The 14,834-nt window shown below is 40.3% G+C and overlaps 1 protein-coding gene and 1 long non-coding RNA gene across 2 annotated transcripts; one reads left to right on the forward strand and one right to left on the reverse strand.

Annotated features, from left to right (window-relative positions):
- Positions 1–3,787: 3,787 nt before the first annotated feature.
- LOC140554633 (uncharacterized) lies at positions 3,788–9,254 on the forward strand. Its single transcript, XR_011979636.1, has 3 exons — positions 3,788–3,854; positions 8,447–8,536; positions 8,907–9,254. It is a non-coding gene; the product is annotated as an uncharacterized lncRNA (long non-coding RNA).
- On the reverse strand, positions 8,361–11,624 carry ap5s1 (adaptor related protein complex 5 subunit sigma 1). Its single transcript, XM_072677830.1, has 4 exons — positions 11,538–11,624; positions 11,219–11,399; positions 10,173–10,464; positions 8,361–9,165 (listed from the first exon to the last, which is right to left on the reverse strand). The coding sequence occupies exons 2-4, from the start codon at positions 11,389–11,391 to the stop codon at positions 9,037–9,039; spliced, it is 594 nt and encodes a 197-aa protein (XP_072533931.1). The 5' UTR covers positions 11,392–11,399; positions 11,538–11,624; the 3' UTR covers positions 8,361–9,036.
- Positions 11,625–14,834: the final 3,210 nt, after the last annotated feature.

Consider the following 14,834-nt stretch of genomic DNA (forward strand, 5'->3'; position numbering starts at 1 on the left):
AGGTATTTGTCAAGTACAGCAAATGATTGTATGTTACAGATGCAGAACATATTACATAGAGATTAGGGTGGACAATTAAATAATTCAATAAAACAAAGCAAAATTGAATGCCCACATCATTAACTAACACGGAAATCTCCTTTTTTAATTTTCTATTGGACGCCACATTAAGCAAACATTGTGACACACCTGACCAGCTCTCAAAACCTCTGCATCTGCCGCTTCACTCTGTTAATGTGATAGATTGGACAGTATTAACTTTTCACTCTTAAATGGCTCTGCATAGAACACACAGCTACAGTATACTTTTAGTATCATTTTAGTATACTTTCCTACACTGCCCATCCACCAATAATCAATATTATCTTATATTATCTTGTTTCTGCACTTATTGTCCATTTTATCATCCTACTTACCATATAGAAGCACTGCATAATTCTATAATGACAGATTGTAGTCCATCTGTTTCTCTGCACATTTTGTTTTACCCTGTTCTTCAATGCTCAGGACCCCACAGGACCACCAGAGAGCAGCTGTTATTTGGGTGGTGGGTCATTCTCAACACTGCAGTGACATTAATATGGTGGTAGTGTGTTAGTGTGTGCTGATCCACCAACCAGAAATATCCAGCAAACAGTGTCCTGTGGACAGCATCCTGTTACCACTGATGAAGGACTACAGGACGACCAACACAAACTGTGCAGCAACAGATAAACTTTGGTCTCTGACTTTACATCTACATGGTAGACCAACTAGGTAGGGGTGTCTCACAGAGTGAAAATTGAGTGGACACTGTTAAAAACTCCAGCAATGTCAGTGTCGCTGCAGTGCTAAGAATGACCCACCACCTAAATATGACAATATGACAATATGACAATGTAGAAACATGGAGGTGGTATTAATGTTATGGATGATTGGTGTATGTCCAACCTTAAATTGATCATTTTAGCCACAAAAATGTTGTTTACATCCAATAAATATAGAACAATCTAAAAGGGAATCTTGAAGGGAAGAAATTGTAAATATTTTAATGGTCTAAATTAACCTCCGACGAGGAGGCCTTGCAGCATTGTTCTTTATGTCACTCTCTGCTGATTCTTGCATTTGGAGCTGAGCTGATGAATTTCTCGAGGCGAACATGCTTCACTCTCCAAACTTTTACTTTATAGCCCTGAAATCCCAGATTGCAGCTTAAAGACCTATAGGACGGGGGCTCATTTTTTTCTTTACTGTGTGTGTGCATATGTGTGTGTCACAGAAGTACAGAGATAGGCAGTATTCCCTGCAGTGGTTTCTTATCTGTAATTGTGCTCTCAGACAGAGACACACTCAGAGTAATTAAACACCAAACATTGAATACTAATCAAAATTAATTAAACACACACGCTCAGCTCAGTGTTCCCCTCGGTGAATTAGCATCTTGACAAAACAGTTAACCGGTCTGTTAAAAAGTAGTATGGCAAAATGCATACATTACAGAGATATTATGTGAAATCATCATTTTAGAGCACACAGATGTGAGTGTACGTGAGTACGCATTTGTAACTAGGTGAGGTGAAAATGCTTTGGACAAAATCTCCAGCTGAGCCAGTGTAACAGTCCCAGTGACAGGCGATCAGTTGATGAGCTGTGCCCTAACGGTACAGGTCAACACAGGTCACTGACTTCTGTATTACTGTATTTGAGTAACGCCGCACCTCCATGGTGGCTACAAGTCAAGTTTGAGTATTAAGCACTACAACAGGGACACAATATGTGGTAAAAAAGGAAAAATCTAAATTGATATAAAATCAAAACAAAAACACTATTATTTAAAGGTAAACTGAATTTGATCTTAAGAAAGCATTAATTAAGTTTTAAGAAACATGACCTCTTGCAGTTAAGAGGCTGTTATCACAACAACACTGAGGCGATCACAAAACACCTAAAATCTTTTGGTTAGAGAGAGACATATCATCCAATCATGCTACCCAACTACTCTACAGATTGTTTTTGGTATAGCAGTGAAATTTGGCCAGAGTGAACTTCCATGTCTGAGGGGCATGATAGTGTTAGCATTTTAACCTTTATTTGTGATGTTGACCACTACGATGTTTAGCTTTGTGATAATTTAATTAGAAATCTATACTCAGGATTTTTACTGTCTGACAGGGCTTTGTAACAAGCTCCCATTAGTTATCAGTCACTACCGGACTTGGATGGAGGCGGATCCTTCAGATGAGTTAACACTGATGCAATTTTATATAAAAAACCGGACTCATCTTATAAGGTCTTCAAGAACATCTGACTTCAATCTTCAATCTGAATTTATCCAAGTAACTGTGAGTAGAGAAGAGAGTTAAAAATGGAAACTTAGTTAGTTGCTAATTGACCTTAACAGTATTTATCTGTAATGTTAGATGTTGTTAGACATCATATTAACAAGACGGTTAGAGGATATAGTAACCCAGAGAAAGTCTAGCTTACCTTGAAGCTGCTGGTTAAATGTTTTGGCATTGGTCCATATGTGGTCTTCCATACACATATAGTGTTATGCAAAACTTTTTAATATTGTTTAATATTTTCCTGACGTTTAGTGGAGAACTGCATTAAGATCGCTGTAGTAATAGTTTGAGAGTCATGTCAGTTTACAAATGGTCAGTTGAGAATAGTTGAGCAACACACACACACACTTACAAAGTAGAAAGAAAAACTGTGGACCGGAAAAAGGCTAGGACAGAACAGATGAGAGAAAAAAGAGCAGGATCACATTAGCATAACCCCGAAAATGTCCTGGAACACTATTACTGCTCACATTACACCAGAGTCCTGTGTGTCCTCAGGCCTTTAGGTGAAACTCCTCCTAATGTGCCCATTACTTCTGCCCTCCAATGGCAAAACGACAGATATGTGAAATTCTAATCACAGCAACTTCAAACAGAACTTTAGAGCTGCTAAACTGTGTTAATGCATACATTAAGACATTACAGCTTACTGACACACCTGCTATATTCCTGTCAAACCTTACCTTTCAAACTCAGCACCTTTTCGTCTGCACATCTGTGTGAGACAGAACATTAGGTTTCAAAGGCGTAAAAAAAAGGTCTTTCTGTGAAGATTAAAGATTGTTCATTGTGATACCTGCCATTATGTATTGGCCCAAGGTACAGTAATATTACCAGTACGTATTTGAATACATTATCTAAATGTAACATTACAATATTAAAGGTGCCGTATAATAATGCATGCATTCAGTTATGTTGTTCTTTCATGTTATGTTATTTTGGTTGGGGTGAAAAATGCCAAGATGCGATTTTGCAAGCCTACTTGCCATTCTTTAATTTTGCCTCTGGATTAAAAACTGTATAAATGTATAAGCTCTGCTTTTATTGGCTGATTTACCGAAGGCACTTTGACCGCCCACAGGAGCACAGCCTAGCCTAGCCTAGCTTAGAACTGCAACAAGAACATTGTTGCATTGAACATTCAAGTTATTCAAGACTGTTACAGAATAGTGTCACTGTCTTGTTGATGTTCTCTCGCCATGACATGTGATTAGCTAGCTGAAAAGACTGTAGCTGGGTTAGCTTTATGCCTAGCACCTGCTTGCTTCCCTGGCTTCTATTGTTTTTTTCTCTTCTGCATGCCCTGCTCAACCTAGCATTAGCTTTTAGCCGTTTTGCCTTTTTAGCTGTTCCCAACAGTGTTTGATGTTCATGGGATGTGTAATGTCTCTCTCTGCTGGCCTCAAAGGGGAGCTACATGCATAAGTCATGTGCTAAAGGGGTAAGCTCCGCCCTTCACCTAAGGCTCATTTCCAGCACACAGGTGCTGTTCATGATTGGACTGATTAGGACTCCTCGTAAGCAACTCAGGTTGGCGTGTTCTTTGTAAATTTGTTGTGATGGTACTGATCCTGGATGGGGTTGTGGTATTCTGGTTTTGAACCGCTGCTTTGGTCTGTGACTTGGATTAGGGCTTCGCCTGTGTTCTTCCTGCCTGCCTGTTTCCTGACTGCTGCCTGTGCTGATAAGTTTTGCTCTGCAAAAGTCCCTCTGCTAATGCAGCCTGCCTCAACCTTAATGTTAAAGTATGTCCCGTCCATGTACCAATCTCATCATTCCACTATGCTAAGATCAATACAGCTTTTCATTCTAGGGCACCCTTTGGATATTGTAAATGTCAAATTTATTCACTGTCACAAGAAATTGTTTTGGAGATGATTGTGATTTGGAACATTGTGTTTTGCACATGTCTGGATTTGACCTATAGTGACGGCTATAAGCTTAATTTGAAATCTTGGGCTGTCCAGTTAAAGTATTTTGTGATGATTTAGGTGATGGCAAATGAGTGAGTAGATGGAAGATATGACACAGAATGAAAAATTAAGAGTGTGATGGAGCTGAGTTGCAAGAGGGTTTTGTTGAGGATGTTTTTAGGCCATGTAGTAGGGTAAGTTTTGATTGCATGTTGCCCAGTGTTTTATTATAAATGAACATTATTGATATGATCTCTATGTGCATGATAAACATTTAAAATCACATTTACAATAGAGGCTTTAAATACAGTCAGGACTTTAAAAATGTACATAAATGATTAAGATAAAGAACAAAGCCTGTTTAAAAGAAATTAAATTTTAATTATAAGTTATTAGGTTTTTAATTATACAGACTTATATTTTTATAGTACTTTAATGACACAAACTGGCTATATCTTATTTTATTTATTATTTATTATATTTTTCCTTTAATGCCTGAAGCTAGTGTACAAACTAATTCCCTGACATTGGCCCTTATCTGCTCTTCAGTCAAAACCTTAGGTCTTCTAAGTTTTATTCTAGGGACCTAAATTAGGGGTTTCCAACCTTCTCATTTGATATTGCAATAAAACTAAAAAATAATCAGAAACCCTGACTTACATGGCCATGGAAGACACTAAATACAAGTTTGTAATACTTTATTCTTATATAGCGCTTTTCTAAAACCTAGGTGCCTGCATCGCAATGCAGTAGTTCAGCCGGATCTCCTTAATAATGTACAGAGCTAAGAACTGCACGTTTTCCAATGAATTATCTCCGTTTCTGAGTGACAATGCAATGAAAAATGCAACGGATCAGCCCTTCCATTTGTGGACCAGAGAGAAATACAAATCTTCTAGCAAATCAAATGATCACAAAAGATGTGATCAAGCAGGATTTACTACCTTCTTGCTTTGAGAATCGGAGCACACAACCAACCCGACTCGCTCCGCTCAGTTCCACAGGGAAATTGTACTGAATGCATCAATACGGGACTCATGATGGCTGGATTTGTCAAGACTAGTAATCAACATGTCATGTCACTGTCACCATCTGCTACAAAAGGAGGCGAGTACTATTTGATGTAGGAAAAAGAATATGTATGAAACAACACTCCTAGCCTAGAAAGTACATTGTCACTCTACACTTGGCATGCAGCTCCTGACAGTTTGGCAGGTAGGACATCTTAAGGAGCACCTGAATGTGAGATAGCCTATGCAAATGTTCCTAAGCAGGCAAAATTGGGAGGGGTGCCACAAATTCAATTTCAGTCCTTATACTTTCATGGTTAAGAGCTTTATTCACACTGTAGCGCCTGTGGTCGAATGCAACTGTAATAACTTCTGGATTTAGAACAGGCATACTCAGGAATTGAGGACAACCAGGCATTCACTGGTCGCAAGTGCTCTGCACAAAGGCAGGAGGCAAAAAATACACCAGATCATCTTGTGACCATGCTGGTCATTTGATTTGACAGAGCTAGAAAAGATAAAGAACTATGATTGACTTGTTTTTGAACATACTTGCCTGCCCTATATGGGCTTATTCTACAGCCGTGACTTTGTTTGTCCATGCGACTCTGCTACCAGGTCACCAAGGCTAATGAGGACCAAATCATTGCAGATGCTGAATGTGTTTTAATGTAGCTTGATTGCTCGAGGACTGTTTCGAGAATAACAACCACCTGCCTGAAGAGCAGCACAGGCTTTGGCAAGCCAGCATAACAATCTCACATTTAAAAAAGAGAGGGTCTTTTGACACAGAGATCTTTTTCTCAAGCTTTCTTCTGGCCTTTCAAATACCAATTATTCTGAACAAAGCCCAAAGACATTCAGTTTTAACTCTTAATTCCATATGAACCTCAGAAAGGGGAAAAAAACATCTCTTGAAAGCCACATGTTCCCGAGCTAAGCCAGTCTGGACGAGAGGTTAGTGGGAGGATCTGAAAGTGAAGGCATTTCATTTCTCTTCCGTCTGCTCCAAGGATGTTGCCGAACGCTCCATTGGTTTAACAGTTCTGTGAAGCCCTCAGTGGTTCTTATTGATAAAAACAGAGAGAGGAGGCATTCAAAGCCACCCACTGTCACCAGAAGGACACTAAAGGAGACATAAGTGAGCAATTCTCAAATTAATTTCCTCGTTTGAAGTTAAGCTTTAGACCCGAACTGTCAGTTCAAACCTCAAACACGCATGGAGTTCAATTTTTGGTGCTCCATTTGTTCTAGGAAAGGCGGCCTTTCATTATTCCAAGAAAAAGGAGAGAAAGACCTCAATTAAAAAGTGTCTGGGTGATTCCAAAACAGAAAAAAGACATCAAGAAAACTGTTTGGTCAATTATAAATTCTTTACTTTCAGAGGAAGTGAAGGAATTTGCTGGTTGTTAGAGTAAGCAGAATTGTTTACCTAGAAAAAGGAGAAGGAAAAGGAGGAGAGGAAGGACAAATTGGAGGCCCTGTCAGTTGTTTTATAAGAACAAAGATGGCTAGCACTCTAAATGAGCACTTTTTGAGATTTTGTATTTCACTGAGAACATATGGAGATGTAAATGGTATACAAGTGCTCTTTAGTTAAACAAGTGTGGTAGGCAATTTAATATCCAAATGGAAAAAATAATAATAATACACTGAAGTAGAAAATGAGCACACATTAAAACCCAATTTAAATGTGATTACTGTGGGCATTTATTAGAGCCTGGGAAAAAAAAATTCCCCGATTTAGTACAGAATCATCAGTCGACTGAATAACAGATTTCACAGTCGAAGCCGATCCAAATATGCAGAAACATTTTCATATGATTTCTGCAGTAACTGTGTTTGTGGTTTGCTACCTTATGATTGCAACCAGGAGCGTTTTAAAATGAGTTCCTCTGAAGTAATCAGCTATGTTTAAAGTATTAATACGGTCCTCAATCTGATGCTTTGTCTTATTTTGCTTGAGGAACTACAAGAACCGAGCTACCTGTAATAGCAGAGAATGGAAATATGACTTAATATGCTAATGCTTTAAAGCACATTCATGCAAATGTTTGCACATGTAAGGGAGATAAACAGTGCTATGGAGAGATTATGGGATATAGTAAATGTCTCAAACCCTTAGGCAATTCACATCCTCTAAGAAAAGGGCATCTGCTCCATCTACCCTGTGAACATGTTGGTGACTAATTCAAATAAACTCTTAATGCAGGCAAAATGAGACAGGAATGAGGAACTGCCACCCTACTCCTACAGCCCTTCCGCTTCTTCCTGGTCAGGGTTGCGGTGGATTCCTGAGCCTACCTGGGATCGTGCAAGGAAGATATACCCCCTGGCCAGGACTCTCTCACAGGAGTCTATTGTAGCTCTTAAGTACATAGGGCAGGTTTTCTGGACAGGGATTATGCCTAGTCCTGGATTACAGAGATTTTCCTTTGAAAAGAAAATCTAGCCCAGTACTAGGCTTAATCTCTGTCTGGGAAATCAGGCCATAGTGTTGAAGTTTGTAGATCTTTAGAGATCCAGTGTTAAGTACAGTGCTGTAATGATGTAAGTGTCAAACACATAGGAAATACATTTAAAATTTGGGGCATGCTGGCATTTTTACATAAGAGCACAAGTAGACATATTTCTTCAGGTTCTGACAGTCAGCAGGGTGGTTCTCCCTGAACTTCTCAAAGTACAGTGAAGCCCAAATTCAAATGCTTAGCTCAGTGAAAGCTTAGTATAAAATTCTTTCAAGTTTTAGGCATATACGTAATCACTGTGCACAGAAATGTATGCAAATCCTTGTTTTCCATATGTCATTCATATGCTATGTATCTTTGATCACAAATATTAAATATTCAAATAAACTCTTCAGTGCCCAAAACATACCAAGTCAAGAACCCTCCCTGCCAGTCAGTGCTCTGTTGCCAGTCACATTGGCTGTTCCCTGTTCTAGTTATTTAGATGAGCGAGTGACAGAAGAGAATGACAGGCTGTCAATTACTGCCAGAAATTCCATTGAAACCATCTTGTTCAGCCATTTCGAAGGTCCAACACTGCCCCCTAATGGACAGTGAAGCACAAAAGCAGCGTGTTTAGCTTGATGCACACAGACAGAAACAAAGTGTTGATCATCACTTTTATTAGATTCTAAAGTAACACAGCCTTACTATTTGATATAAAGTGTTACCCTGGTAACTGTGCTTCAAAGGGATGTTCCGGAGCGCACAGAAGACCACAACACACTGCCACCCACTGGCTCCTCTAACAACAGCACATAACAGCTGGATCAGACACAAAGGTGATTTCCCATAGCACAGACAAACACACACACACACACACACACACACACACACACACACACACACACACACACACACGTTCTTTCACACACGAATGTGCCACATACACTTGTTTTCACTAGATGTTTAGAATAGCAGATCTCTTTTCTGTATTTTTGCTGAGGACTTCTGTTATTATCTGACATAGTCTTCCCAAAAAAAAAAACATCAAAATCATTCGACCAGAGCCCTTCATACAGTTCTGAAGACTAAAATGCTTTTGGCACAGCATCTAAGGATGCAACCATTTGGGCATAGGTAGTTCTTTGAGGTGTAATCTTTCAAGCACTTTCTTTCGGTCTTCAAAAGGAATTTTCTGATTTTTTTCAGATATTCTGGACGGAACTGTCTCTCTTCATCCACATCTTGCAAAACATCACAAGCCAGTCTTGAAGCTACTCTCAAAACACCTGATTTATTCTGACCACTGTACCGGTGATACAGCTCTGATCCTGGTGTCTCATTTGCTCATGTAGCTGGACAGCTCTTTGTCCATGTTTTGAGCAAAGCGGTTGTTGAGGAAGAGGAGCTGGCCATGAGGAAGTAGTCTCTGGAGCATTGCATCTACCCGGTCACTTTTTAGCAGCACCTGAGGAAAGAGGAAGAAGAAGGCCTTCTAATTAAACATAATTAAACTTCAAATGCATTTGTTTTATATTAATAATTTAAATACAATATCTGTGACATTAGTAAAGATACGCTGTCCAAATGTTTCTGGATACCCCTTCTTATGAATGCATTCAGCTACTTAGAGTTGCACTTATTGCTGACAGACAGCTTGTCTAGTCTCTATAGAAAAGTACTGCCAATACAACAGGAGCAGATCAACATGAACCTACTGGCACCATGTCTTGAGCTGTGGAACTGTGTTAAAGATGGTGCTTCACCCACTACTTTCGGAATATGTCTGAGAGTTAGGGATGAGGTGAATGGTGATCATCCAACATTCAGACCTTACTAGCGCTCTTGTTGTTGAATGCAATCAAATCCTGACAGCAGTGCTCCAAAATCTAGTAGAAAGCTTTTTCTGGACAGCAGACACAGGACACAAGCAGGATGCACACTTCTTTAATACCCTTGATTTTAAAAGAAACAATGAATGAACAGGTGCCCCAATACTATTTTTGCATTTAGAAACACTAGGGCCCACATTAAGATAAACATTTTCAATATAACAGTTACTGTAGGTTAAAAAGGCTTATCAATGTTTTTGCTACTCAACTGATAAATTACTAATAAAATTTAAACATTAATTAGAACATTTTTACAGGGAGTAGATTTCTAATATGAGTCTGAATCTAAACTGTGACAGAATGTGTCTGCTAGACCTCAGATCTGTCAAAGTTCATGTAGACTGACTATCCAAGTCCATTTTACTGCAGTTCAGCTACTGTTGCCTTGTTAAGTAACATGTTTCTACGGAGAGCAGTATTAGCATGAGGAGAATATGTGAGGTCAGTTGAATGCGGTCAGGCCCTGTGTTATTTGCACTCCTTAAGGCCAGTTTCCCAAGACAGCTCATATACCTAAACAACATTAATATTCTGGTAGTTGCTGCCTCCAACACCACACACACACACCCTGACTCACACCCACCTCACTGCCAGTTCCCAGCAGACGCAGCTCCTCCAGGCAGTGGCGGGCGAGGTTACGCAGGGTTCCTTCCGCCAGCAGCAGATTCTCGTGTGGCTGGCACACCATAGTGAAGGCTAGAGCCTGCACCCCCAGCCACAGTGCAACACTCGGCCCTGCAAACGGCTCCCCATGGCCCAAAGACAGCACGCCACACTCTGCCTCACCTAGAGCCACGGCCTCCTCACCCAGCACGGCCTCGACACACACATGGCCTGATGCCTCCCGGCTCAGACACACTGCACTTCTCACTTGCCTGAGGGGGAGAGAGAGAGGGATAGAGAAGGGAGGGGAAGAGTAAAATCATGGTATGTTCTGTATGTCTTTTGAAAATTATCAGCAAAATATAAACACATTAAAATCATCCTTTATGGCCATTGCAGAGAAGTGCAAAGAAAAACAGCCTCTCTGGCAGTGAAAACACACACACTTGTGACTTTGAGTAGTGAGCACATACACCCAGAGCAGGGTGTACTTTCTTCCACTGCTTGAGCTACAACTTACTTGGAGCCAACTGTGGTCAATTCAATTGATTGGACTTTATTGGGCATTGCCAGTACTTACCTATACAAGATTTTGGGGCATTGATGTGAGGATTTGACTAAATTCAATGACCAAAGTATTACTGAAGTCTGGATGTTGAGCAATCACCACCAAACCTCATTCCCAATTCATCCCACATAGTGTTGAAGTATCAGATGGTGCACCATCATTCCAGAGAACCTAGCTCCACTGCTCCACACCTCCCCCCCGCCCAGTGCTGGGGGCGTAATACCCCTCTAGCCCAAACCTGGCATTAGGCATGTGCCAACAGGATCATGTTTATGTCCTATTTTATTGGCAGTACTTCTCCACAGGGACTAGATAAGCTGTGTGTGTGCATTTGCACAGCTGTGTCAGCAAATTAGAAAAGCTGTCCACAAACAATGACATATATCTAATAGTGCAGAAGTAAAATCTAAACAAGCCATATAATTATAATTATAATTATTATAATTAACGCTACTCACCTCGCTACCACCCCGAGTTTCTCTTTCCGAGCCAGTCTCCTCCTCTCCGGGTTCTGCTCTACGCTCAGCTCCTCATCCTCCGGTCCAAAAACACGAGAGTACAGGACCCGGCTCTCAGCGGGAGAGAGGGCGCTCACAGGACACACAGTATGGATCAGAAAACACAGCACCATCCCTGCGGCTGGAGACAGAAAGCCGAGTTACACCAACACAGCCACTAAAATAAACTGAAGAGAGAAGCTAATAAGTAGCGTTGATATTAACGTACAAAAAGAAAGATTACAGATTCATGATGCAGTTTGACAAATATATTCCTCACCTTTCTCCAAACATTTGTTTATAATAATTTAAAGTTTAGGCAAAACAATAAAATCCGCTTAAATACAGCCTCAGCTCACAGCGCCATTTCCGTGTTTACTCATGTGACTGAGGGCAGCGCAGAGTTGCCAGGTTCGCTGTTTTCCTGCCAACTGCGGCTAAAAGAAAGACTGTCGTAATGTTAAACGTTAATTATTTATTATTATATAGTTATTAATAGTAGTTATTTATAATATAGTTATTATTTATAATACAAAAGTAAAAGGCAAAAGTGAAAAAGAAAGAAAGATACTAAAAATTCTACATTCAGAATTTGTAAGTTGTAAATACTCAGTTCAGTGATAATGACTATAACAGTGTAAACGTTTATTTACAAAAACTGTAGTAGGACTACAAATGTAGCATTTCAGAAAAATTACTAAGTAACGTGTATAACTAAATCTACAGTGGCCTCTGTTAATGATATATTATGCAGCAAGTGAACAGTCCGCTCTTCAATGGTATGTGTTAAAAGCAGGGAAAACGGCCAAGCCCAAACAAGGGCCCAGTTGTGATCTGTTGTGGCGGCACAAGGGGGACTCAGTATAAGTCAGGTGGTGCTACTGTTATGGTTGATCGGTGCATTTTGGGGCAGTGGTGTATGTAAGCTCAGGTAAAAACTGTGTAAGTGTTTTTGTTGGACCTGGCAACCCTGCTCCTGTAGAAGACACCGCCAGGTGGCGCGCCGGCCTCAACACTAAAATAAGGCAGGAGAAACAGCAGGCAGGCGCTGAGGCCAAAAGGTGTTTCCTCTTTAATTCTTCTCCGTTTCAGGAAGCAGTGAGTACAACAGCTGAAAAAGAAATTAATTGAATCTGACGTTCAGCTGCACAAGACAGAAGCAGCTGGCACGCCGGGAGTCCTGCTCGTCCCGGGTTGATTACAGTTACAGAAGTACATCAAACAGCACTGAGCAGCTGCTCTAAAATACAGCTATTTCTCACTGACTAAATGAGCTCAGGACGCTTAAAAACAGAGACTGGAGAAGTGAGGTGGGTTCTGAATAATGTATTAAAATTCACTCTCTGAACACTTTATTAAAAAGGCAGTAGTTACACAGGAAAGGGGGTCGTTTGCTTTTCTGCTTTCTGGTGGTTTATGGGATCATATCCTGAAGGTACGGATCCGTATCTGCATCACTTTATCTGCCACAGGATTGGCTGATTAGACTGCATAATAATTATTAGGGGTAAAGATCCTTCTCCTAGTTAAAGTACCAAGTATCCAAATATTACTAAGAATACAATTTTCCATTTCAATATTTGAGAAAATCGAGCTCGTGTGGTATCGTAAAATAACAGCACAGCTCGAGCCGAAAGTGTGTCGTATTTTTTTTCACAGCTGTGCTGTTTTTCACGACACCACACGAGCTCGAGTGTTTCATAGCTTTTATATAACTGTTCGGAAAATTTTTAAAATAATAATAATTAAATAAATACATTGAAGCCATTTAATATGTTTAATGTTACCATCTGCCTCCGCCAAATTATAATAGGTCCTTAACCAGCAGCTTGTTGCTACGTCACAGCAACTCCACTCACTCGCTGACCTGCCTGCGGGTCCTTCTCCAGCCCCTCACACAGACCAACAAATTCAACTCCGTCTCCCACACACATTTCGTATGTCGGTTTATTTTTGTTGTATATTCTTAATTAAACATATTAGTTTTGTTTTAGGGCGTTATTGTCTTCTTTTGCTCTGGACATTTACCTTACTTCATACTTAATTATATGATTTATATCCACGGCGTTCAGCGGAGTGATACAGTGTCTGTGAATAAAACGTGCCATTATGGTGAAAGCTGAGATTGGCTTCTCAGCCAATCAGCTTGCTTGACCGGAACTAACTGTTGTATAAATTGCAATATCTGCAATACTAGAGCAGAGTGTGCATCTACCCAAATAATGCCTTTAATACAGCTGTGAAAGTATTTTCCTGACCTTTGTGTAAACAGCTTGTCTAGCAGTGGTCCGGAGGACCCTGAAGGTCTCCCTTATTGGACAGCCTTCACCATTGGGCTTAAGTGATCTGGCTAAGTGAAATATCCTCCTGGTCGGTTGGTTTGGCTGACAGGTTTAGCTGCTGTGTGTGTGTGTGCTGAAGCTGCAGCTGCTTAATGTCCTTCAGCATTAAAGACAATGTCAGCTGCAACAGAAGGAATGTTTGTGCAAATGCATTGAGGACACGCGCACACACACACACACAACAGGGCAGCTGTTACTTAACAACTGCTGGGCAAGTGCACCTAACCCTGCAAGCAAGAGCCCCACCCTTCCCCACCACAAGCTGAAGTTAACCCACCTTAACACACATGCACAAATCATTCAGGTGAGCCCAATGCCCACATGTCAAAGTTTTACCCCTTAAAAAAGTTAAAAAGGACTTTCATTTGCACCTTATTTTCCATCAATCTGACCATGCATGAGTTTTCTGGCAGAAAGAAAATTCAACATGTATGTCATTCCACAAAGGCTCTGAGCATGTTGAAAATGTCAATCACCCTTTAGATGGAAGCAATACATGGCTAATCAAAACAGACAAAAAGGGAAACAACCTCTCAATTTTATCATATTCTACACAAGCATGACCGTATTTTTTTTTTTACACAGCTGAAGAGAAATGCGGGGCCTCTTGCAAGCCCATACAAAGATCGTTTAACCCTCACACAGCTGACGTTACGCATTATTCTGAAAAAGGCAAGGGTTTCATCTCACCAGACTATGTACATTGAAGGGGAAGGGAGTTATTGTAATGACCACTGTGAACTGAAAAAGTAGAAGGAAGAGTCTTCAAAAAAAAAAAAAAGGTTTGAATGGGCTTAACTTCAGAGGAACTGCAGCAATAACAGGATGTGGGTATTGTCACAGCATAGTCCCAACCCATGTAAACCAATGACTGTAAAGGCTCCAGTTTTTAAATTCTAAAGCCCCTGACAAAGCAGAAATTCATTGAATGGAAATTCAGAATGTGTAAGATCCTGCCTTACTCAACTGAAACCTGCTGCAGTGTGTCACTCAGGGCTTTAGGCTAAACCACAAGCACAGACTTTGCAAATGGGTGGTACACTTTAGCAACTATTGCCAGGAAAAACATTTTGGTAGAGAAGATTGTGACAATTGTTCAGAGGATCACTTCCTGTGAATTTTTGCTTTTGCTCCTCCTGCAAGTGTAAGAAAACCTTACCAGAATTTATGAAGTTGGAGGTTGTAGTTGCTCCTAGATAAAAAAAAAAGCTGTTTTTTAGGCATATTAAACCATA

This window comes from Salminus brasiliensis, chromosome 4 (genome assembly GCF_030463535.1).
Source record: "Salminus brasiliensis chromosome 4, fSalBra1.hap2, whole genome shotgun sequence".
Taxonomy (NCBI): domain Eukaryota; kingdom Metazoa; phylum Chordata; class Actinopteri; order Characiformes; family Bryconidae; genus Salminus; species Salminus brasiliensis.